Raw genomic sequence first — 26,792 nt, 5'->3', positions numbered from 1 at the left:
AGGGCGATAAATATAGAATCCGACGTCCATGGGGTATCTTTGATCTGTCGTAAAAAATCGCCAGTGTCCTTGACATAGGTGGGCAGGTTGAGGACCAAGTTCTGCAAAAAATAATTCACATATTGCGCGATGTATTCTCTTACACTGGTTATTGAGGATATGATTGGTCTTCCCGGAACAGGTAGGGTCTCTTTATGAACTTTCGGAATTAAGTATAATCTAGGCATGACTGGGTGTTCTATATCAAGAAACTTGAATTCCTGGGAAGAAATCAAACCCTCCCTTTTATATTTAAATAGAATGTTCGAGGCATATGGGCTGCAGATGGTACATTTATGAATAGATCGCCATCTGGTGTTGGGCTCGGATGATTGCACTTGTTTTTCTCTTGGAGAAGTCTTTGTAGTCACGAGACCGATGACTCCTCCCTTGGGTGCTAGTGCGCATGGGCATCGGCTCCATCCTTAGATTATTTTTTTCCGCCATCTGTTTCGGATGAGGATCGAAGCGCTCCGGATCGACTTCCAGAAAAGAGTTCTATTTCGGCATGTATTCCCTTTCCAATTCGACGGTACTGTTATCGAGCGCGAGTTCATTTCCATTTCGACGCGCTTCGACGTCAACAACAAGATTTTCAGCTTCTACGTCGACGAGACCAGGGGGCCTAGCTCGACGTAGTCCAGCCCAGAGTCCATGGAAAGGACTCCATTCAAAAAATGTCTGTGTGGTGCTAAATTCCCACACAAGGACCTACACGAGGTGTGCAACCTCTGTTTATCACCTGAACACGAGTCCAGGGACTGTGAAGCCTGCGTGGCATTCTCCTCCAAGTCGACGATTAGAAACCGTCGAGCCCGAAGACACGAGGCGTCGAGAATGCAGTCAGACGCAATCCCAGAGTTGTTCGAGGCCCAACACCCCGAGGACGAAGAAGAAGATGAGGATGGGTCGGAGTCGGAGTCGGAAGCGGACGAGTCTGACGTCGAAGAAATAGACGTCCATCAAACCGTGAGTGACGACGTCCCTTTACCAAAAAACCGACCCAGAGTGGTGTCGACTCCGTCTTCAAGCCCGGTCAGAAAACCGAAAAAAGCTCGGCAACGAAACCGAAACACTCTGCCTCCCACCATGTCGGATCCGAGAAACGGTCGGCATCGATACCGAAGCTCCATACCAAAGAAAGCTCGCAGTCGAAACACTCCATGTCGAAACCGAAACATGCTTCGACGTCTAAGATTTCCTCGACACCGAAAAAATCGGACTCGAGCAAACTCTCGGTGCCGAAAACACATAACACCGAGAATCGGAAACAAAAACACCTTTCGGAACCAAAGACTTTGGTACCGATGCAGGAGCAACAAACCGATCCAAAACAAAAGACTCTGTTTATTGATCCACAAACTGGCAAGGTGGTGACAAAACTACCTAAAAAGAGGAAAAATGAACAGTTGGAGGACAAAGCTCCTCCCCCTAAGAAGAGAACAATGGGGATTAATACAACTCCTCCCCTTTCTCCACAACCTAGAGACACACCCTCTTCTCCTCTTCCTCACACTCTGCCAGCTATTCCTCCACCTTCTACACCACGCCGATCTACACCTCAAATAGATGTAGAAAGTGACACAGGGGAGGGGGAACTTCCTAGGGATGATAACGACACTATCCCAGAAGACGCAGACCCATGGGAAGACTATAACGCAGTGTCAGATAACGAGAATGACCCTGAACTGTATCCCTCAAAACCCTCACCACCTGATGATAATACGGGTTTTGCACAATTAATTAATAGGGCAGCAAAATACCACAAGGTAGATTTACAAGCGGAACCTCAAATAGAAGATTTCCTTTTAGAAACACTACCTGCTGCACAAAGGACTTCAGGGACCCTACCAATGCTTAAGGGTCTCCTCAATCACATATCAGGTATATTTAAAGACCCTGTAAGAGCTAGGGTATTAAACCCAAGAATTGATAAAAAATATAAGGCTGCCCCAAAGGACCCAATATTTATTAAGGGACAAATACCTCTCGACTCACTAGTGGTCACAAACGCTTGTAAGAGGGCAAATTCACTAACTACAGGAGAAGCTCCTACTCCTGACAAGGAGTCCAAGTTAATAGATGCCTCTGGCAAAAGAGTAGCATCCAAAGCGGCAAACAGCTGGCGCATAGCTAATGCGCAAGCGCTACTCGCACGTTATGATAGAGCTCATTATGATGAGTTAGAAAAACTCATTACACATCTCCCTAAAGAACATCAAAAAAGGGCAGATCAGCTCATACAAGAAGGGAAGATAATAACTAACACTTCCATTAAGTGCCCCTTAGACGCAGCAGACACTGCAGCAAGATCCATAAACACCAGTATCATGTTAAGAAGACATGCATGGCTCGGAGTCTCAGGGTTCAAACAAGAGGTACAAACTTCCTTGTTGAACCAACCTTTTGATGGTAAAACACTTTTCGGCTCAAGTACAGATGAGGCGTTAGAAAAGATGAAGAAAGACACAGAAACGGCTAAGTCAATGGGAGCATTACAACAGCCAGCTCAAAGGGGTTCCTTTCGTAGGTCCACCTATAGAGTCGGATCAAAGAATACAGGCACAAGCCAGCAATCAACCTCTTTTACCCCAACATTACCCAGAGGTAATTCCAGAGGCAGTTACAGAGGTAATAACAACAAGGGTAGAGGTCGCGGAAATAACAACAACCGCAACTCTCCTACCCCAAAACAGTGACTTCATACAGCTCCCCCTAGACCATGTAACACCGGTCGGGGGACGCCTAGGACAGTTCCTACCTGTCTGGGAAAACATCACATCAGACAGGTGGGTGAGACAAATTATCCAACATGGTTATTGCCTGGAACTCACAGCTACCCCACCAAACCTCCCCCCCAAACAGCGTCCAATGAGTCAAGATCATCTGACATTGTTAAAACAGGAAGTACTATCACTACTACAAAAGCATGCCATAGAGAAGGTTCCACAACATCAGCAGGGAACAGGAGTATACTCTCTATACTTTCTAATCCCCCAAAAGACGGGTCTCTAAGGCCAATACTGGGCCTCAGACCTCTCAATGCATATATAAATTCGGAACAATTCCACATGGTTACGCTCCAACAACTACTTTCTTTACTGAAGAAAGGGGACTTTCTTTCTACACTGGATCTAAAAGACGCTTACTTTCATATCCCAATTCACAAAGCCCACAGAAAATATCTCAGGTTTGTTGTAGAAGGACAACATTATCAGTTCAAATTCCTTCCGTTTGGGGTCACAACAGCACTAAGGGTGTTCACAAAATGCCTAGCAGTGGTTGCAGCACACCTAAGAAGACAACAAATACATGTCTTCCCTTACTTGGACGATTGGCTAATAAAGGCCACGTCCCAAAAGGAATGTCTTCAAAACACACAAAAGACAATTCAGCTGCTGCACCAGCTAGAGTTTACGGTGAACTATACAAGATCACACCTGCAGCCAAACAAGGTTCAACAATATCTAGGGGCTACTATAGATACAGAAAAAGGCAGAGTATACCCCAATCCAGTCAGGATTCAAACAATGCTCACATTGATTCAAAGATTTCAACTACAACACTCACTAACAGCTCGAGTGTTCATGCAGCTATTGGGGATGATGTCCTCTTGCATACTGCTAATACCATATGCCAGACTACAGATGCGCCCGCTGCAAGAATGCCTAGCAACACAGTGGAATCAGGCTCAAGGTCAGATTACAGATCTAGTGTTGGTAGACGACCGCACACATCGCTCTCTGAAGTGGTGGAACACAACAAATATTTCCAAAGGACGGTCGTTCCCAGAGCAATTCCACAAGTGGTGCTAACAGCGGATGCATCGCTCACCGGATGGGGAGCTCATATGGACAAATATACAGTACAAGGAAGATGGAGTGTACAGCAAAGAAAACTGCGCATCAATCACCTAGAAATACTAGCAGTGTTTCTAGCTTTAAAAGCTTTTCAAATGCAAATTCTCAACAAAGCAGTCCTGATCAGAACAGACAACATGACAGCAATGTATTATATTGAAAAACAGGGGGGGGACTCTCTCTCTCCAACTATCCAGACTAGCGCAGGAAATTTGGAGATGGGCCATTCCTCAAAACATATATCTGTTAGCAGAACACCTACCAGGAGTTTAAAATCAGATATCAGACATCTTAAGCAAAGAGTCAGAACAAATACACGAATGGGAACTGCACAACCAGATACTGCAACCATTCTTCCAAAGATGGGGGCAACCGGAGATAGATCTCTTTGCCACTCATCAGAACGCAAAATGCCAAAGCTTCGCATCCAGATACCCACACCACCTGTCGCAGGGCAATGCATTATGGATAAATTGGTCCAACAAATTTGCATACGCTTTTCCCCCTCTCCCACTAATTCCATTAGTGGTGCGAAAACTGCAACAACATTCAATGACCCTGATTCTAGTAGCACCCACGTGGGCACGACAGCCATGGTTCACCACGCTCCTGCAACTCTCACAGGTGCCACATCAAAAATTAAGAATCTTACCCATGCACCTTACACAGAACCATGGAGAAATAATGCACCCAGATCCCAAACAACTGAACCTAGCGATCTGGCTCCTGAGGTTCTAGAATTTGGATACTTAAATTTACCTCCAAACTGTATGGAAATTAAGCAAGCAAGGCGTCCCACCGCCAGAACATGCTATGCAGCAAAGTGGAAAAGGTTTGCTGTATACTGTAATCGTAACAACATCAACCCTCTGGACTCACCAACACAAAATATTATTTGCTATTTACTACACTTACAACAATGTAAACTTGCTTACACCTCCATTAGAGTACATCTTGCAGCTATAGCAGCGTACCTGCAAAACAGGCAACACCTATCCCTGTTTAGAGTACCCGCAATTAAAGCTTTCATGGAAGGCCTCAAAAGAGTCATTCCACCAAGACTGCCACCTTCTCCAGTCTGGAATCTCAACATAGTACTCACCAGACTAATTGGACCACCTTTTGAACCTATGCACAAGTGTGAAATTCAATTTCTTACATGGAAGGTGGCTTTCCTTATAGCCATTACCTCCCTCAGGAGAGTGAGTGAATTACAGGCATTCACAATACAAGAACCATTTCTACAGTTACACCAGAATAAAGTGGTTCTTAGAACAAACCCAAAGTTCTTGCCTAAAGTGATTTCAGCATTCCACATCAATCAACCAGTGGAACTACCAGTCTTTTTCCAAAACCACAGACGGTAGCAGAGAGGGCCCTACGTACATTAGATGTCAAAAGGGCAATATTATATTACATAGAAAGAACACAAACTTTCAGGGAAACTAAACAACTATTTGTAGCGTTTTCACCAACACATAAAGGCAATTCTATATCTAAAGCAGGCATTGCTAGGTGGATTGTAAAATGTATACAAATATGTTACATGAAAGCAAAGAGAACATTAATTGTTCTTCCTAGAGCTCATTCTTCACGTAAACTAGGGGCATCTATGGCATTCTTAGGAAACATTCCCCTAGATGACATATGCAAGGCAGCAACTTGGTCTACACCACATACCTTCACAAAACACTACTGTGTTAATGTGCAGGCAACACAACAAGCAAGGGTGGGCCAGGCTGTACTAAAAACTTTATTTCAAACTGTTGCAACAGACACTGGTAACCACCGCTAGGGAGGTAACTGCTGTATAATCTATTCATAAATGTACCATCTGCAGCCCATATCCCTCGAACGGAATATGCTACTTACCAGTATGCATCTGTTCTTGGAATAGAGGGCTGCAGAGTGGTACATGCCCTCCCTGCCTCCCCGGAAACCTGTGTCTGTTCCAACACTATCTTATTTAGATACTCTTACATGGGCATCTCTTTCTGTATTCTATCATACTACTCCATCTAACCCTACTATGGCAAAACAATCTAAGGATGGAGCCGATGCCCATGCGCACTAGCACCCAAGGGAGGAGTCATCGGTCTCGTGACTACAAAGACTTCTCCAACAGAAAAACAAGTGCAATCATCCGAGCCCAACACCAGATGGCGATCTATTCATAAATGTACCACTCTGCTGCCCTCTATGCCAAGAACAGATGCATACTGGTAAGTAGCATATTCCTTTCTTAACCGCATCGCTGCGGCGGTCATTTTTGCGCTGCGCGGCTTTTTTACAAAAGCCGCGTTACATGACGAGCTCAGCTCGTCATCCACACGCGCCCCCCGTGGCTGATGACTAGCTGAGCTCGTCATCGTCATCGAAGGGGTTAAGGGTGTTTCTAGCCAAATCATATTGTTTCATATTAGTTTTTTGATAACATGCCGATTCCGAAAGTTGTCTGTTTGCTTCCATAATGTAGTCTTGTTGGGGCCAGATCACGATGTTGCCTCCTTTATCTGAACTACATACAATGTTCATAAAATCATTTTTCAGTTTCGTCATGAGTGCCCAATATTGTCTTTCCCTGTCATCTTTGTGCCTTTTACGATGCTTGATTTGGTGGTACAATTTTTTGAGGTCCGCTGTTACTACCTCGTGGAATGAATCAATAACGTCTCTGGGCATGGTTGTCATGAAGCTAGATGTAGGTTTGAAAGGGCTCATGCCAGCCCCTGTTTGTCCAATTAATGCGTCCCTGAGCTCTTGTTGTGTTGACAGATTGGGATTTATGTCGTCGTTGGCATTCCCCATTTGATGTTGGGTCAGAAGTGCTTTGGTATCTTGAGCTGTCAGTGTTGTGGTATTGGATTCAGTGTTCGTTGTTTCAATGTCAATAAGCCCTTCTTTATTATTAAAGAACTTGCGCAGTTTCAGCTTGCATATATAGCGAAAGACATAGATTCTAGTTTTCGTGTAATCGAAGCCACTTCAAAAAGTTAATCCAAGGCATAATAGTTGTTTTTCTGCCTCTGTTAGAGTGGCGGAGGATAGATTAACAATTGTTTTATCAGTTACTTTTTGTTGCGCCAGTATTGTTTCTTTTTCTTGATGACGTTTGTGTTTTTTACGACGCTCCCGCCGTTGTTAGTTGAGTATTGCCCTTTTTGCTGTTGTAAAAGCAAATAAACACTACTGGGTATGGGCTCCCAAGCAGCAAGGCCAACCCACAGCCTAATGTATCAACAAACAAAGAACGCCAATGCTGCCATTAGTTCTTTATCAACATATCAACATCTCACAATCGATTCAAACATAAAGTGAGGGGATCTATGTCTATGTGTTTTGCTGCTGTGGCTGCTGCTGATTTCGTGGGCGCAGTGTTTGGAGGCGGGCGTTCACTAAAAAATTCAACCTCCTCACCTAAATCCAATACCATATATATATTCTTTTTATGCCTATATATTTATTTCTAAATGCTCTGGGGTCCCCGTACGTGGGCGGGACTATTCAATGCTTATGACTATGGATGAGTATCTCCTGGAAGAGAATGGGTGCTACCACTCTTAGAATACAGTCTCTAGCTACCACACCTGACAGTACCCACATCCGTCTCGGACCATTCCATCTATTAGATGAAAAGCTATGTTGTATGCTGTGCTCTGAATTAGAGAAGATTCCCTTTATGCTCTTGAGATTTCCAAACTCTTTAGCTTATGGTAAGGTGGAGGAGGCTCTTTCTCCCTATATTTCGAGTTTATATTTTGGGACAACAATTTGATTTTATTAGCAGATCTGAGCAGGCTGTTTCACAGTTTTGGTGAGAGGAAAGATGCATCAGCCTCCTAAACTTTATGTATTGGGTAAAAATTAGTCATGGTATTATGCAGCTACAATCTCATCCAGGATATTCTTGAACATTTCCTTAAAGTATTACTTTGGGTTCCATTTTATTACCTGTTGTAATCAATCTGACTAGTTCTGACTGTTGAACCTTAATTCCTCAACCCTCTCAAGTATCCTCTACTTTTAATCTGCTTGTGTCTTTCATCCATTACAGGACCAAGTGGTCTGCAGCCTGTAGTAAAGGAGACGCAAATTACTGTGCATGATACAGACAGTGAGGATGAAGAGGATCATACAAGACCTTCTCAAGTCAGCCATTGCAACAGCACTGCCCAAAACTACTCTGACAATGAAGAGAGACCAAGTCACACGGCTGAGTTAAGAGTACCATTGGGTGAGTACACAAAACCAGCTAAACAAAAGGCATGAGATCCTGTGGGCCTATACTATCTTCCCTCAAAATGGAATTGTTAATAAAGGTTGGACAAAGGGCATTATTGGCTGCTTTATGGTTGATTGCCCAGTTTCACATTGTGAAAACGTGTGCTAGTGTGGAAAGGGAATTCTAACAATAAATTGGTAAATTGCTGGCATGGCCTTGTTATCCTATCCGAAATCTTACTGAGCCCCAATTTCCCCCAAAAGAGCAGATACAATAGTTCACTGTATGTGCTTTCAATAAAGCCCTCAATGTATGCCTCAATACCAAATGGTAAGAAATGATGGGTCAAGGCCTGTTTAGGCAGATAAATGGGATGGGCCTAGGGCATGCAAAATTACACAGAATGTGGCCCTGTTACTGCCATGAATTAGGAAATTTTCTAAGAAGGAGGCGCAAATAAATTGTAGTGGCTTTTTTCAACACGCATACGTTTTCTTTTTAGGTCTCGCCTATTATTTCCCGCAGGGATAAATAGGCGAGATTATAGTAAGCGAAAAAGAAAAGTCTACCTAGCCTGCGGATCGCGTACAGTTCATGTGAGCTATGCGCGTGCACAGAGCCTGTCACATCACACACCACCATTTGTCTGTGCCTCGGCATCAGACTTCAAAGGCTGCCGCCCCCCCACCCCCTGCGTGCACGTCACACACCACCATTTGTCTGAGCCTTGGCATCAGACTTCAAAGGAATGCGCTCTCCCCGCCCCCACCACAGCAATGTGAAGAGCTTTTGTTTTTTTGCATCCATTTCGCGGGGAAGCTGTGTTTTCTTCGGCGTTCTCTGCACCTTTCTCTTTTTTTTCCTGGACGAAAGTGAAAGCCTACCATGCTTTTATACAGCAGCCTTGCTCCTCAAATGCTGTTGCTGTGTTGCCATCTCTCTAGGGACACTCAGCTTGAAAACAGTCGACTTGCTAGCTGCAATGATACATCTGCTATGCTTTGCCTCTAGACACGTCGTTCCCTCGCAGACTATGCTGACTCTGCCCCTCCTGATTCTGAAACCTCCCTCACACCCTCACCCTCGCATCCCCTCCCATCCCCTCACCCTTGCATAGCCTCGCATCCCCTCACCCTTGCATCCCCTCACCCTTGCATCCCCTCACCCTTGCATCCCCTCACCCTTGCATCCCCTCACCCTTGCATCCCCTCACCCTTGCATCCCCTCACCCTTGCATCCCCTCACCCTTGCATCCCCTCACCCTCGCATCCCCTCACCCTCGCATCCCCTCACCCTCGCATCCCCTCACCCTCGCATCCCCTCACCCTCGCATCCCCTCACCCTCGCATCCCCTCACCCTCGCATCCCCTCACCCTCGCATCCCCTCACCCTCGCATCCCCTCACCCTCGCATCCCCTCACCCTCGCATCCCCTCACCCTCGCATCCCCTCACCCTCGCATCCCCTCACCCTCACATCCCCTCACCCTCACATCCCCTCACATCCCCTCACCCACCCTCTCACCCTCACACACCCTCTCACCCTCACCCACCCTCTCACCCTCATCCACCCTCTCAGCCTCACACACCCTCTCAGCCTCACACACCCTCTCAGCCTCACACACCCTCTCAGCCTCACACACCCTCTCAGCCTCACACACCCTCTCAGCCTCACACACCCTCACACACCCCCTCATCCTCACACACCCCCTCACCCGCTCCCCCTCCCCCTCACCCCCTCACCCTCTCACCCCCTCACACACCCCTCTTTCACACACCCCTCTTTCACACACCCCTCTTTCACACACCCCTCTTTCACACACCCCTCTTTCACACACCCCTCTCTCACACACCCCTCTCTCACACACCCCTCTCTCACGCCCTCACACCCTCTCACCCCCTCACCCTCACACCCTCTCACCCCCTCACCCTCACACACCCTCACCCTCACACACACCCTCACCCTCACACACACCCTCACCCTCACACACACCCTCACCCTCACACACCCCCTCACCCTCACACACCCCCTCACACCCTCACACACCCCCTCACTCCCTCCACACTCACCCTCACACCCCCACCCTCACTCCCCCTCAGCCTCACCCCCTTCACCCTCACCCCCGTCACCCTCACCCACCCTCACCCTCACCCTCACAGCCCCTCACCCTCACAACCCCTCACCCTCACAACCCCTCACCCTCACAACCCCTCACCCTCACAACCCCTCACCCTCACAACCCCACAACCTCACAACCCCACACCCTCACAACCCCACACCCTCACAACCCCACACCCACACACACACCCTCACCCTTACACCCCCTCAGACCCCCTCACACTCCTTCACCCTCACACCCCGTCACCCTCACCCTCACACATCCTCACACACCCTCTCACCCTCACCCTCACCCTCCCTCACCCTCACAACCCCACACCCTCCCCACCACCCACCCTCACCCTCACACACCCTCACCCTCACAACCCCACGCCCACCCCTCACCCTAACACCCCCTCACCCTCACCCACCCTCACACTCCTTCACCCTCATCCACCCTCACACTCCTTCACCCTCACCCTCATCACCCTCACCCCCGTCACCCTCACCCTCGCACACCCCGCTCACCCTCACTCACCCACCCTCATTCACCCTCACACACTCACCCTCTCACCCTCCCTCCCACCTCCCCCTCACAACCCCACACCCCCCTCACACCCCCCACACCCTTGCACCCCTCACCCTCACACTCCCTCACACCCCCTCACTCTCACACCCCCTCACTCACACCCCTTCACACCCCCTCACCTTCACACACCCTCACCTTCACACACCCTCACCTTCACACACCCTCACCTTCACACCCCCTCACCTTCACACCCCCTCACCTTCACACCCCCTCACCCTCACACATCACAACTCGTCACACCCCCTCACCCTCACACCCCCTCACCCTCACACCCTCACAACTCGTCACACCCCCTCACCCTCACACCCCCTCACCCTCACACCCTTTCACCCTCACACCCCCTCACCCTCACCCCCTCATGCTCACACCCTCACCCTCACTCACTCACCCTCACACCCCCTCACACCCCCCACACCCTCATCCCCCCACACCCTCATCCCCCCACACCCTCATCCCCCCACACCGTCATCCCCCACCCCCACACCCTCACCCCCACACCCTCACCCCCACACCCTCACCCCCACACCCTCACCCCCACACCCTCACCCCCCACACCCTCACCCCCCACACCCTCACCCCCCACACCCTCACCCCCTCACACCCTCACCCTCACACCCTCACCCTCTCACACCCTCACACCCCCTCACCCTCACATCCCCTCACATCCCCTCACATCCCCTCACATCCCCTCACATCCCCTCACACACCCTCTCTCACCCTCACTCGCCCTCACACCCTCACTCGCCCTCACACCCTCACTCGCCCTCACACCCTCACTCGCCCTCACTCGCCCTCACACCCTCACTCGCCCTCACTCACCCTCACACACCCTCACAGACCCTCTCACCCGTCACCCTCACACCCCTCACCCCCTTCACCCTCTTACCCCTCACCCCCTTCACCCTCTTACCCCCTCACTCTCACACCCTCACACCTTCACCCCTTCACCCCACACACCCTCACCCTCAGTCTTACACCTTCACACACCCTCACACACCCTCACCCACCCTCACTCACCCCCCACCCTCACCCTCCCCCTCTTCCCCCACCCTCTTCCCCCACCCTCTTCCCCTCACCCTCCTCACCCCCTCACCCTCACACCCCCTCACCCTCACACACCCCCTCACCCTCACACCCCCTCACCCTCACACCCCCTCACCCTCACACCCCCTCACCCTCACTCCCCTCACCCTCACTCCCCTCACCCTCACTCCCCTCACCCTCACTCCCCTCATCTCAGACCCCACACCCCCTCACCCTCCCTCACCCCCTCACACCCTCGCACACCCACCCTCCCACACCCTCACCCACCCTCACACACCCTCACCCTCCCACCTCTCACCCCCTTACCCTCCCACCCCCTCACCCTCACATCCCCTCACAGCCCCCTCACCCTCACATCCCCTCACAGCCCCCTCACCCTCACATCCCCTCACACCCCCTCACCCACCCTCACACACACTCACCCTCACCCCCTCAGCCTCACACGCCCTCACCCCGTCACCCTCACCCTCACACCCTCGCACCTCCTCACCCTCACACCCCCTCACCCCCTCACCCCCTCACCCTCAGAGCCCCTCACCCTCACACCCCCTCACCCTCCCTCACCCTCACACCCCCTCACCCTCACACCCCCTCACCCTCACACACCCACACCCTCACACACCCACACCCTCACACACCCTCACACCCCCACACCCCCCTCACCCCCCTCACCCCCCCTCACCCCCCCTCACCCCCCCTCACCCTCACACACCCTCACACACCCTCACACACCCTCACTCACCCTCACTCACCCTCACTCACCCTCACTCACCCTCACTCACCCTCACACACCCTCACACACCCTCACACCCCCTCACACACCCACACACCCCCTCACCCTCACAACCCCCACAACCCCACACCCTCCCCCTCACAACCCGCACCCTCCCCCTCACAACCCCACACCCTCCCCCTCACACACCCTCCCACCCCTCACCCACCCTCACACCCCCTCGACCTCTCACCCTGACACCCTCACCCCCTCACCCACCCTCACCTTCCCTCCTCACACCCTCTCACCCTCACACACCCTCACCCTCCCTCACTCACCCTCACTCACCCTCACTCACCCACATAGCATAATAAAACATAGCATAGCATAACAAAACATAGCATAGCATAACAAAACATAGCATAGCATAACAAAACAAAACATAGCATAACAAAATAAAACAGCATAGCAAAACACAACAAAGCATAGCATAACAAAACACAACAAAACTTAGCATAGCATAACAAAACATAACATAGCATAGTAGAACAAAACATAGCATAGCATTACAAAACATAGCGTAACATAGCAAAACATAGCCTAACATAACAAAACATAGCATAACATAACAAAACATAGCATAACATAACAAAACATAGCATAGCATAACATAACAAAACATAGCATAACATAACAAGACATAGCATAACATAAAACAAAGAATAGCATAATAAAACCTAGCATAACAAAACATAAAACATAGCATAACAAAACACAACAAAACATACCATACATTCTGTAGTAGGGGATCTCTGTGTATAGTCATAATCTAGTGAATAGTCCTGCCCATGTGCGTGGACCCCGGCAATCAAAAATAATCTCTTAAGTTGTCAAATCATGCAGAAAATGCAAAGACACTTAAGAGAGAATTTAAAGACAAATAATGCAGCCTATATCAACAGGCTACACTGTCCAGTACTTCAACTAGAAATTCCACCAAACAAAACCACACACAACACAGCCTGCCCAGTTTCTTCCATAGAGAAACTTGCCTCTACAAGTAAAAGACTCTAGAATGATAGAGAGGAAGGCATGGGCAGACAAGCCCCATAGGCTGCCATTATGTGGCTTAAATAGGATACTGTGCCTTTAAGAGAACTTTCCAGAACTTTCTCCCAGTATCCCAGAATGCACAGCAGGTTCCTTTTACTTTCAGTTCTTTTTTCCGGCTCCTGCTAACAGGAACCTGGCATTGAGCTCTCCCCTTTTTCAAGGGTTTATATTGGATTTAAGTTCACTTTTTCATAGAAGTGGTTGCAGTTTATATTCTTGGTGTTTCCCTTCTATCCTGTATGTTTGTCAGGCTTTTAGGGCTCTAAAATGCCTGCTCTTTTCGACACATGCCCAGCATGTGGAAGGAAGAAGGCCAAGACTGATCCACACAACGTCTGCATTATTTGTCTCCCTGAGGCACATGTCCCTGAAGACTGTGACATCTGCCAGAACCTCTCAGCAAGGACCCTGAGGGAAAGACTGAAGATTAGGCTCCCAGGCCTGGAAGAGAGATGACTGCAGGCTGCAGGTGGGTCTGGGCAGGCTGGGAAGGCTGCCTCTGCTGAGGCCTCTGGGGGGCTCCCCAGAGGCAGGAAGACCAGCAAAGGTCCCGGTCTCCGTCGGCGTCGATTGCATCGACGACGACGTTGAGAGGGATGACGACGGTGTGTTCCCCTTCTCCCCGGCGCTCCGGGTCAAGACGGTGTGAAGAGTCGACGTCAAGGAGCCTGGTTAGGCCTCCGTCGAAAGCACTGTCTACGGCGTCTTCGTCGTCGACGTCGAGCTACCGGCGTCGAAGGAGAAGCCACACTCGTCGTCGAGGCGATACCGCCGGTCGCCGTCGAGAAGACGGTCGGCGTCGAGGGGATCCTTGGCGTCCAGGACCTCGAGGAAGAGGACGGCATCGAGGAGGAGTCGACGCTTGTCGTCCAGAATGTAACGGTCGACGTCGCGGAGGCGGCGTTCGACGTCGAGGAAGGAGAGTTCGACGTCGCGGAGGCGACGTTCGACGCCTGAGTCGCGGAGGCGACACCGGAAAAACGGCGTTCGGAGTCGAGGAGAAAGAGGTCAACGTCGAGGAGTCATTCTGACTCCCCGAAACGGCGCAGAAGGAGTTCTGGCGCCAGAAGTCACGCTGAGTCTGGTGGAGGGCGCCGGAAGCGGCGATCACATACTGGAGGGGCTGGTTCGCAGTCCCCTCCCCGAAGAAGTCACCGGGCTCGGTGTACTCGGTGGTATATACACCACCTCGGCCGAAGACACCTCCTCCTCCTATACCAAAGGAGAATCCTCCCGTCAACCCTCCTCTACCACCACTGACTCCCTCAGGACAGCCACCACCACTGCTCCCGCCGCATGGGCCAGCCCCTCGGCCGGAGATACCCCCTGTCCCTCCGCCGAGATCGGTGTCACTACCGCTTCTTCCTACACCACCTAAGGGGACTCCTAAACCACGTCCCCAGGATAAGCCACGGAAGACACCTCCACGGAAACCTGCGGAGCGCCCACGGACTGGGAGGTCACGCTCTCGCTCCCGGAGGAGGGAGCGATGGTGCAACAGGTCGTCCACGGGGTCGAGACGCCGCCATAGGAGGCACAGATCTCGCTCTCACACGAGGTCCTCAGGGACCAGGGACTACTCTCCGACTTTGTCGGGATCGCCGGACACAAGGGTGTCGCCGGTTGATGACCTGGTGGCGTTCCATGATGTCCTTTTGAGAGGCGCTGCCAAATTGGGCATATCCTTGACGGTGCCCACGCCTAAGACATCAGTCATTTTCGAGACACTGCACCGGAAACACCTGTCTCGTCCACTACTACCTCTGGTGCCGGGCCAGGAGGAACCGGCCATGGACCTTTTCCTCACCCCTGCGGTGACTAAGGCGGCCCCATCGAGATTGCAGAAAAAATACCGGGCTCCCGATTTGGACCCGGCTTTTCTAAGGGTGGAACCTCCTCCGGATTCTGTGATTGTGACGGTGGCCCGCAAACTGCATGCAACCACCCAGTCATCCACGGTCCCCCCTGACAATGAATCTAGATGGATGGATTCAGCTGGAAGGAAAGTATGTGGAACATCGGCGACCTCTATGAAGGCTGCGAGTGCCACAGCTTTGTTGGGACGCTACGACCGCGCCCTCCAGTAGTTTGCGGAACACTTGCCTCGCGAGAAGCGGGAAGACTTCCAGGAAGTGCTAAACGAAGGGATGCTGGTAGCGAATCAAATTATCAGTGCTGCTGCAGATTCATCCCTCTTAGCGGCACATGGCTTTTGCCATGGGATTAACCAGCGACGTCACGCCTGGCTCCGCCTTACGTCACTGAAACCAGACGCACAGCAAAGGGTAGCCACCCTTCTATTCTCTGGCGAAACCCTATTTGGGAAACATGCGGATGACGAAATGGCCTGCATGAAGGCGGAGGCCGAAACACTCACAGCTGTGGGTCTAGAGAAGCCCAAAGAAGCGAAGAAATCGTAACGCCCATTCCAACGGCGGTTCGGTGGGCAGGGCAGAGGACGTGGCCAAGCTTCAGGACAGTCGCAGCAACAACAACAGTTCCGTATGCCGTTCCAGAAACGCCCGAAGGGCAGAGGAGGCCAACAGCGACCAAAGGCCCGGCCGGGTCTAGGCCCTGAGCACTTACTTCCCCCGGATCTGTTACCCACTCCGGTAGGGGGAAGCATTCAATTTTTTCTGGCAGAGTGGAGAAAAACTACTCAGGACAAGTGGGTGCTGAATATTGTTTGCAATGGATACAGTCTTTGGTTCACCAGCCCGCCTCCAGCAATTCCACCGGTCAGCTCGCAGTTTCAGCTGCGCGAGCTCCAGGCGGAGGCAGATATCCTGTTAAGGAAAAGGGCGATAAAAGACGTACCTCTGCCTCAGAGAGGAAGAGGTCTGTACTCCCGGTTCTTTCTGGTTCGCAAGAAGGACAAGAACAAGTTCAGGCCCATTATGGACTTGCGACAGGCAAACAGATGGATTCGTAGGGAAAAGTTTTGCATGCTGTCATTGCATCAGATTTATCCTCAGTTGCAACAGGGAGACTGGCTATGTGCTATAGACCTACAGGATGCGTACTTCCGTGTGCCCATTGCACACAAACACAGGAAGTTCCTGCGGTTCCAAGTCGGCACCAATCACTATCAATACACAGTACTCCCATTCGGACTAAAGTCTGCGCCTAGAACATTCTCGAAGTGCATGGCGGTGGTAGCAGCACACCTGAGGAAGAACAAGGTGTTTGTCTACCCGTACCTGGACGATTGGTTGATCAAGGCATCCTCCGTCTCGGAAGCTCGAGCACACTTCCAGAAGACGTGCGTTCTCTTGAACAAGCTGAGGTTGCACATCAACATGTGCAAATCTGTCCCGACTCCGGTCCAATGCATACAGTACTTGGGAGCCTCCATCAATACCCTGTCAGCAAGCGTGTCTCCTTCGGAAGAGCGACGATTATCACTCCTTCGGAAGGCTCAGGCTCTTATGACCACTCCATCTACAACAGTGAGGACGGTGTCTTCTCTACTGGGATCGATGGCCTCTTGTATCTTCCTGACGCCAAAAGCACAGCTGCACATGAGACCGCTGCAGGAGTGCTTGGAGGACCAGTGGGATCAGAGGAAAGGATCTTGGGACGACAAGATACGACAAGATACGACTGTCTCTGCATGCTCTTCAGTCAGTGAAGTGGTGGTGTTCAGAGGAGAATCTCTCCTCAGAGGGGTTCCCTTCCACAAGGACATTCCCACGCAGACTGTCGTGACGGATGCTTCTCTCCATGGGTGGGGAGCGCACTCCAGAAACCTACAGATTCAAGGAACGTGGTCCCCGATGGAGGCCACGCATCACATCAATTTCCTGGAACTCAGAGCTGTGCACTTGGCACTGAAGGCCTTTCAGACCAACTCTCTGCTTGTACAGACGGACAATACCACCACGATGTATTACCTCAACAAGCAGGAGGGCTCGAGATCACGCACTCTGTCGCAGGAGGCGCAGGCGATCTGGCACTGACTTCTGGCCAGAGGACTGACGATAGTGGCTACCCATCTGCCAGGTGTGCAGAATGTTCAGGCCGACGTACTGAGCAGACTGATTCAGGAAAACCACGAATGGGTCATAAACAACGAAGTACTAGGAGAAGTCTTCGCAAGGCGGGGGACTCCAGACTTAGATCTGTTTGCCACTGCCGAAAACAGCAAATGCTGAGACTTCGCCTCCAGGTACTACCAGCAGGGGACGCTGGCGAATGCGTTATGGATCAACTGGTCGAACAGCTTTCTGTACGCTTTTCCACCGATTCCCCTGATTCCAGTGGTACTCATCAAGCTGGCCCGATCCAGGGCTCGGATGATACTCATCTCCCCGGAATAGCCCAGACAGTGGTGGTTCACGGACCTGCTTCACCGGTCTCTCCTTCCTCACATTCGGCTGCCGTGCAGGCTGGACATTCTCACGAAGTTCGGGGGGCAGATGTTGCACCCCAACCTCTCGTCTTTGAGTTTGGCGGCATGGCTCCTGAGATAGTGCAATATGGCCATCTAAATCTGCCTGAAGATTGCATGGACATACTGAAGGAGTCTAAGAGACCTTCCACTCGGACTTCCTATGCTTACAAGTGGAAGAGGTTCTGTATCTGGTGTCAGTCCAAGAACTATGACCCGACAACGTGCAAGGAAGACGTCATCCTTCCTTACCTTCTACATTTGGCGCAGTCTGGCCTTAATGTTCATTCCATTAAGGTTTATCTTGCTGCATTGACTGCCTACAGGAAATGCCCTTCACAGACTTCCTTCTTCCAGATCCCTGTGATCAAAGATTTTTTGGAAGGCTTGAAGAAAGTGTTCCCTCCTGTCAGGCTTCCTTCGCCTTCATGGGAATTGAATGTGGTGCTGTCCAGATTGATGAAGGAGCCTTTTGAACCTAATCATGAGGCTTCATTGCAGCACCTGTCCTGGAAGGCGGCGTTCCTCGTGGCCATTACATCGGCCCGCAGGGTGAGTGAAATTCAGGCGTTGTGTTGCCAAGAACTTTATACTGTATTTCATGCTGCTAAGGTTGTTATACGTACTCACCCTAAATTTCTTCCCAAGGTTATTTCTGATTTTCATGTCAACCAGACCATAACGTTGCCTACGTTTTTTCAGAATCCTTCATCTGCAGCAGAAAGGTCTCTACATTCCCTGGATGTTAGGAGGGTGTTGAAATATTATCTGGATAAAACCAAAGATATTCGTAGGTCAGACCAATTATTTGTCAATTATGGATCGGTCAGGACGGGTCTTGCTACCTCTAAACAGTCCATCTCTAGGTGGATTGTGTCCTGCATACAGTTGTGTTACCGAAAAGCTAATAAGACCTTAGGGGGTAAACCTAAGGCTCATTCCACCAGGGGAAAAGCTGCCACGACAGCTTTACTCCGTAATGTTCCGATTGCAGAGATATGCAAGGCGGCCACTTGGAAGTCGGTTCATACCTTTGCTAAGCATTACTGTCTGGACACTGATGCCAGGGCAGATGCTCAGGTTTGGCAGGCTTCGCTGCGGAATTTGATCGCACAATAGTGGTGTTAATTTCTTTTCTCCACGCCGCTTTGGTGTGGGGATGTGCTTGCCATTCTATTCACTAAATTATGACTATACACAGAGATCCTCTACTACAGAAGGAGTATTTTCTGTCCTGTAACTCCTATTCATGTAAGGAATGCTACAGGTCTGGCGTGCTACGCCTGTCAAAAAGAATTGAAAGTAAAAGGGACCTGCTGTGCATTCTGGGATACTGGGAGAAAGTTCTGGAAAGTTCTCTTAAAGGCACAGTATCCTATTTAAGCCACATAATGGCAGCCTATGGGGCTTGTCTGCCCATGCCTTCCTCTCTATCATTCCAGAGTCTTTTACTGGTAGAGGCAAGTTTTTCTATGGAAGAAACTGGGCAGGCTGTGTTGTGTGTGGTTTTGTTTGGTGGAATTTCTAGTTGAAGTACTGGACCGTGTAGCCTGTGGATATAGGCTGCATTATTTGTCTTTAAATTCTCTCTTAAGTGTCTTTGCATTTTCTGCATGATTTGACAACTTAAGAGATTATTTTTGATTGCCGGGGTCCACGCACATGGGCGGGACTATTCACTAGATTATGACTATAACAGAGATACCCCTACTACAGAACTAGAGTTACAGGACAGAAACTACTCCTAACAAAACATAGCATTGCAAAGCATAGCAAAACATAGCATAACATAACGAAACACAACAAAACATAGCATAGCATAACAAAACAAAGCTTAGCATAGCATAACAAAACATAGCATAACAAATCATAGCATAGCAGAACAAAACAAATCTTGGCATAGCATAACAAAACATAGCATAACAAATCATAGCATAGCATAACAAAACAGCATAACAAAACACAACACAACATAGCATAGCATAATAAAACACAACAAAACATAGCATAACAAAACATAGCATAACAAAACATAGCATAACAAAACATAGCATAACAAAACATAGCATAACAAAACATAGCATAACAAAACATAGCATAGCAAAACACAACAAAACATAGCATAGCATAACAATACAAAGCATAGGATAGCAAAACTAAAGATAGCATAACATAACAAAACATAGCATAACAAAACATAGCAAAACACAACAAAACATAGCATAGCTTAACAAAACAAAACATATAATAGCATAGCAAAACATAGCATACCAAACACAACAAAACATAGCATAGCATAACAAAGCATAGCATAGCAAAACCAAGCATAACATAATAAAACCTAGCATAGCATAACAAATCAAAGCATAGGATAGCAAAACATAGCATACCATAACAAAACATAGGATAGCAAAATGTAGCATAGCATACAGCATCACTCCGCACCACCACAGAATCACTCAGGGGGCACCACAACATCACTATGCGCTACCACAGCATCACTGAATGCCACAGCATCACTCGTTTGCCATCAAATCACTCAGTGCCACCACAGCATCAATCTGTGCAACCATTCAACTACACCTGGTTCAAATATGTTCTCTCGATGTTTCAAGCTTTATTACAAATCTAACAAAAAGATGTTAATATTTCACTTCTGTTCTTGGATTTTCGTCACAGTATAAAATACACTGAACATAATCTTCGCAAACGTTATTTACAAAACTTTAAGCTATTGCCATTATAAATTACAATAACTTTTTTATTTAATTATTAATTATTGAAAAAAAATTAAAAGCCATTGTTATTTGTAATATCAATACATGTAAGTCACGTAAATACAACACATATTGCATTACAAATGCTATAGGTGTCACATTTGTGAAAGTTATAACTATTGGCATTGTAAATGACAAACCTATTAATTTAGCTATTTTCAAAAACAAAACATAAATAAAAAAAATTGTCATTTACAATACCAATAGCTCAAACTTTCCTAATGCGAGACCTATTGCATTGCAAATGCTTGTTAATCATTTTGTAAAAGGAAAGAAACTGCTTTTCAAACTTTTAATTTATAGAGCAATTGGTCTAAGTGTTGCAGTGGTATCACATATGAGTTTATCTACGTACAAACTGACAAATGATTTCCACATTTCTTCACCCAAATATATATATATATATATTAAAAGATGTTCCTTTTTTGAGAGGGGAGGGACACAGGACAGGAAGGGGAAGTGCTCAACCTTCTATTACCAGTCAACAAAAGGGGTTTGCTATTATTTAGACCTTACATGGGCAGTGTAGAGTACTCCAGGATTCAATTTTTTGCTAATAGGTTATCTAAATTGGTAAGTAATATATAGCAAAATGAAAGTGATAAATAATACAGCAGATCAAAATGGACACACTTTTAACAAGATAATAATTGATTTATTGTAATTGTCTTCACCCTAAATATTTGCTAGGAGAGAGCTATGCATTAAGATTTTTCTTAGAAACAGACACACATCACACAGCCATATAGGCAATGCAAAAGTCAGTTACCTCGGTTTGACTAATTACCTCTGTGATGTGGGGATCATTGAATCGTTATGAGAAGTTTAAAAAAGGTTCAGCAGTCTTACGACAGTTGGGTTTTCAGTGTTCAGTATCTCATAGTTGGTCAAGGATCTTTTCAGTACACAGCTCCCTGAAGCAGCCTCTTTGTAGCCATTAGTTTTTCCGGCAGATAGAGGTAAGGTCCTGGTCCAGGTATGGAAACTCTCTTCTGTTTGAAAGCAGACTGTTGGACTGACCCAGGGATGACAATAAGCCAACTACCATTCGCTAAGCAGGGCATAAAATGTTTTCCCTTAAAAGGCTTTTTATTTGATTCATCTGTTGGAATAAATTGTATTTGAATTGAAGAATTCCTATTCCTCTCAAAACATTGCAAATTTATGTTAAATTGTTCCTGATTAAAGTTGTCTAACCTCTAATTTCATTACAACACAGGCGTAAGTGGTAAAGGAAAAGCCCCGTTGCGGAGAAGGTGTAGCAGCAATCATGTGGAACAAGCAAAGCAGTTGGCACCAGTTGAGGAGAGCAGCTGTGAGAAAGGCTGCCAGGTAACAAGTGAACAAATCAAAGCCGACATGAAAGCAGCAAGTGACACACCTGAGAAAAGCCGGAGTAAAGACACTGGTACTGTGGCAGAAGAACCCACAAACTCCTCTAGTTCAGTGTCCCATAATCAGGACTCTGCCAGAGCACACAATGGTACCCATTCAGATTTGAACCAGTCTACTCAGCGCTGCAGCTGTTCTAGGAGCACAACAGAAGGCCTAAGTGCCCGAACAGATAGGGGCCAGGAAGTGTGCTCAATATGCAACAGCTGCCCCCGGAGTAGGTCTCGGGAGCAAGGAAGGACTAGTGGGTGCTCTGAAGTTGAGCGGCTGTCAAGTGGCCTCTGCTCTTCTAATGGCCCTGAACCATCACACAGGACTCCAGTGTACTGCAGGTCTCAAGAGTTGGTGCATGGGGAGAGAACACGGGTGGGAAACTGCCAGCCTCTTGGAGAGGCAAGCTGCATAACTCCAACAAGGAGTTGCTGGAGAGACTGCAATGAGAACTTTCACAGGCCACTGACACGAGCACAGAGCCGGCTGTCCCATGTCCCACTGCTATCTGATTCAGGTAAGAAATTTGAATCCTATAAGAAGCAAACTGCTTAGTGTGCAATACATCATAGCATATCCATGCTAGAACATTGTCAGAATGTTTGGGATTTTAAAAAAAACCTGATATTGAAAGTGTTCATAAATTGCAGTATGCAGAAGTTTCTGTGCATAGGAAAAATGTATGTAGCAGTGAATAGAGGCATTCAGTTATGTTTATAAGAAGAACTGAAGATATGACGCTCAAGTGATGAAACAGTGTGTCGTTGTGGGGTTAGCCAGGTGAGAGAAGGAATGCGTTCTAGGATTGTAACCAGATTGTGGTGTGGTGAGGCATTTAGGATTTGCTCCATGTAGGAGCAGTTCTAAGCTGCAATGCAAGTTGTTTCGGAGTCACAGTAACACTTCAGCAGATGCTTCTTTTATGTTTTCTTTCAAATTAAGGATTTATTTTCTTAACTAACATGAGGTCTGATGTACTAAAAACTTGTTACAAAAATCTGATTGCAATGTGCGACTGCTAAAGAATTCTAAGAATGACCTGTGTGCTTTTAGGTTGATTTTTTAAATTCGGAGTGAGTGGCAGTCGGACATGTCTCATGAATGTAAATGGAAAAAAGTCACAAATTGCGACTTACTACGATTGGTGACCATTGAAGGGGTGGTGGTCTGCTAGGGTCAGCAAATTACCATATGTGTGATTGCTTTTTAATAAGAAAGGAAAAGGTGCTGTTCTATTTTTTTTATTGTTTTAAAGTTAGTAATGTTCCTCTGGACCACTGCCTATTTCCAGCAAACCTTTTGTCTACCATACTTTTACAAATGACTTACCATTCCAACTTGGGAATCGAAAAAATTTCAGAGTTTTGTGACCGGATTTTGGTCACATCTCGAATTGAATTGCTATTTAGATGGAATGCTCTCAGCATGCCCCTTCTATAGGAAACTGACCTTTTTAGGTAATGTCCCAAAATGAGGTACACTACGTAGAAAGTTCAGACAACCCTTAAAGACTTACAGGACTCAAATTATTAATCCCAAATGCTCTTTTATGGTAGTGTAGGCGAGCAGTTTAGGCTTATCAGAGGGTTGTGTTAAGCATTTGTTGTACACCCACAGTCAATAAATGAGCTGCACACTCAAGAGGAAACTCAAGACTAATTTAGATTAACAAGTAGGATTTTGAAATTATTTTTAATACCAAGATCTTCAGAATTAGATAAGTCCTTTTTGAGTTATCATTTTTTACAATCAAGCCAAAATGTCCCAAAAATGTGCTTTTACACAGTAATTCTTTCAGCAGGGCACCCTTGTTGATGGCCGCTCAGGTGCGGAAGCCCCATGTCGGCAGGTCGGTCTTGATGGTGTTGATGTTCAGGCTGGACACTAAACTAGCCTTGGTTTCTGCATGTGGCCCAGTGCCTCAGGTATTGTTGAAGGGCTGTTCTTGGGGTCCTGGTGTCTCCAAACTTGGTGGCGGAAGGATCTGACCCTCAGGATGAGTCTGGTTGCACAGCTGCAGGATGAGTGAGGTTGTCTCATTTGTTGGAGCAGGCAGGACCTGGACTCGTTCTATTCGCTTATGGGTGCACCATTCCACTTTTGTTCATTGATAGCAAAGTGCATGTACATTGCTTCACCCAAAGTGTCATTCACAGGCACCACATGTGTAGGACCTGAATACGAAATCAGCAGCCACAACATCAATGTACCTGTCTTATCTTTCACTATTCAGTCTTTGCCTGTACACTCTCTGCTTAGATTTCTGCAAGAGGTCGATTAATGAGAAGTTTCTTTTTGCCATCTAATTCTGATGCAGCATCATGGCCTAACACCATCTGTCTTTCCATTTTTGTTATTTTCTTCTTTCATATTAATATGTTTTGTCTACTAGACGTTAGTTTTGCTAGTACAAATTCAGCAGCTTCAGTACATCACAATCTGGATCTCATTATGAGTGAACTTGGGCAAAAATTTGTCACCAAGGCACCTTCTATTGCAACCATTTTGTAATACATCCGGGTGTCCGCTCCAGGTGGGAAATATACATTTGACCCACCCACATGTGCTCACAATGTCGGGAGAGCAATAAACAGGCAATACCCTTTCATGGTCCTGTGTTTGCACTATATTGTGCATGTATTCTTGTGTATGTAACGCGTCATCTAGCTTAATACATGTTCCATGAACTGCTAAATAAAAGAATTACACCCCTCACTTGAATGTTGTACCTTCCAAACGTTGATGAACATCTGTCTCTTCAGTGATCTGGACTTATGATGTTTATATAATACCTCTGGTAATTTCCTGTCTCCTTCCTACCTGTTATACGCCGAAAATCCTCTATCCACAAAGTAAGTTCTCCCACATATTAAGTTTGCAAAGTACACAAAATCTACCAAAGGTTTGTGTTAAATAGGATGCATTATCAACTGTTACCCTTTCTCCTAAAGTCTGCATTCAAGCATGTTTATCAAAATACCAGTGGTTGCAGCACACCTCAGAAAACCAATGTATTCATGTGTATCCCTATCTAGACCATTAGCTGTTAAGGGCGAGGACATTAAAGCAGTGCAAGAAAATTCTGTTAAAGGTTATTCACCTTTATCACCACTTATGTTTTGGATAGTTTGGAAAAATCCATCCCCTTCCCCAGAGATTCAAAAGACTTTCACGAGGGTAGGGTTCTGTGCTCTAAAAGCAACTGCATATCCGATGAAAATACAAGCATTGGAAGGACAGGCTTAGCTTTACCGTAGATCTCTATCTCCGATGGTGAGAACAGTGATCACGCTGCTGTGCATGATGGCTGTATGTATATAATTGATCCCAAACAATGGTTACAAGTGAAACACCTTCAAGAAAGGTTGAACAGTCAGTGGCTCACAAACTAAAGGGAAATGGTAGTTTCCAGTGGTTCTCGCAGAAATACACCAAGGTATTAAAGTGGTAGACCACAGAAATCATGCGGAAGGAAGACCTCGCAATTTATTTGTAACAGGCCATCATAACAATGTAACAATATATGCATCAAAGATCTCTGACAACTGAAATTAAGAGCGATATGGTTCAACCAAGAGGCTACCATGCAATCAAGTACCTGGAGGTATAAACATTTTCCTAGCTATGAAGGCATGCCAGGGCCAGAGCAAGAGAAAAGTCCAAATTCCTACAGAGAAAACAACTGCTATGTTTTACCTAAACAAGCAGGAGTGACCGTTCAGTTTTCACTGTTCAGAATAGCTCAGTACATTTGCAAGTTGTCAATAGCAAGACACTCAGTTAATATTACACCATGTGCAAGGAGTGGATAACGCCCAGGCCGATTAGCACAGTAGAACACAATGGTTCATACATGACCAATCAGCCCTGGAAGAGATATATGATCTCAAGAAAATGCACCTTAGAAGCCATACCCATACCATACCCATTGGCATTGCTTATTCTTTAGATTAATTGCAGTGAAAAAGAACCTGAATGTCACTTTCTGAACCATCCCTGACGTTAATCCATTTAACATCTTTCTTCTCACGAAGCCCTTAAGGATGGTAACTCGTGGTCTCAGTCAGCAGATCATGATGATTTTTTGTTCTGCCCCAATAACACACACAATTAATAATACACCATGTGCAAAGAGTGGATAACGCCCAGGCAGACTATCTCAGGTGAGCACAATGGTTCATACACAGCCAATCAGTCCTGGAAGAGATATAGGATCTCAAGAAAATGAATGTTTAAATTAATTAGCCTCTGGCAAAAGGCACTTCTCGAAATAAATCTTGGAAGGGACATGTGAACATTGTAAGATGGTGAATTTAGTTAACAATATTTATATTATCATAACAGGGGGATTATAGATCCAGTGCTCACAATATAGTAAAAAGGAACGTGATGTGGTGAGTGAAGGAAATATTTTTTAGAATATACATCGCATTCAACATGAGCGAAACTCATTAATACTTTTTTTTTAAATTAAGGAGTGTAGTTCTAAAGGGGTCGATGGCTTTTCAATCTCAAGAAATTGAGATCATCAGGACAGAGTTGTGATCATGTAGTATTCAGCAAAACA

General features: G+C 47.3%; 1 protein-coding gene across 1 annotated transcript in view; it reads left to right on the top strand.

Moving 5' to 3' along the window:
* FBXO38 (F-box protein 38) overlaps positions 1-26,792 on the top strand; it is a 312,552-nt gene that overhangs the window by 156,946 nt on the left and 128,814 nt on the right. Inside the window, exons 14-15 of the mRNA XM_086931615.1 lie at positions 7,954-8,133; positions 22,062-22,742. Of these exons, the coding sequence (XP_086787741.1) occupies positions 7,954-8,133; positions 22,062-22,742 (861 nt within the window). The remainder of the gene's footprint in view (positions 1-7,953; positions 8,134-22,061; positions 22,743-26,792) is intronic.

This window comes from Lissotriton vulgaris, chromosome 7 (genome assembly GCF_964263255.1).
Source record: "Lissotriton vulgaris chromosome 7, aLisVul1.2, whole genome shotgun sequence".
Taxonomy (NCBI): domain Eukaryota; kingdom Metazoa; phylum Chordata; class Amphibia; order Caudata; family Salamandridae; genus Lissotriton; species Lissotriton vulgaris.
The sequence above is the reverse complement of the archived record's forward strand: the minus strand, read 5'-3'. Positions and strand labels throughout refer to the sequence as shown.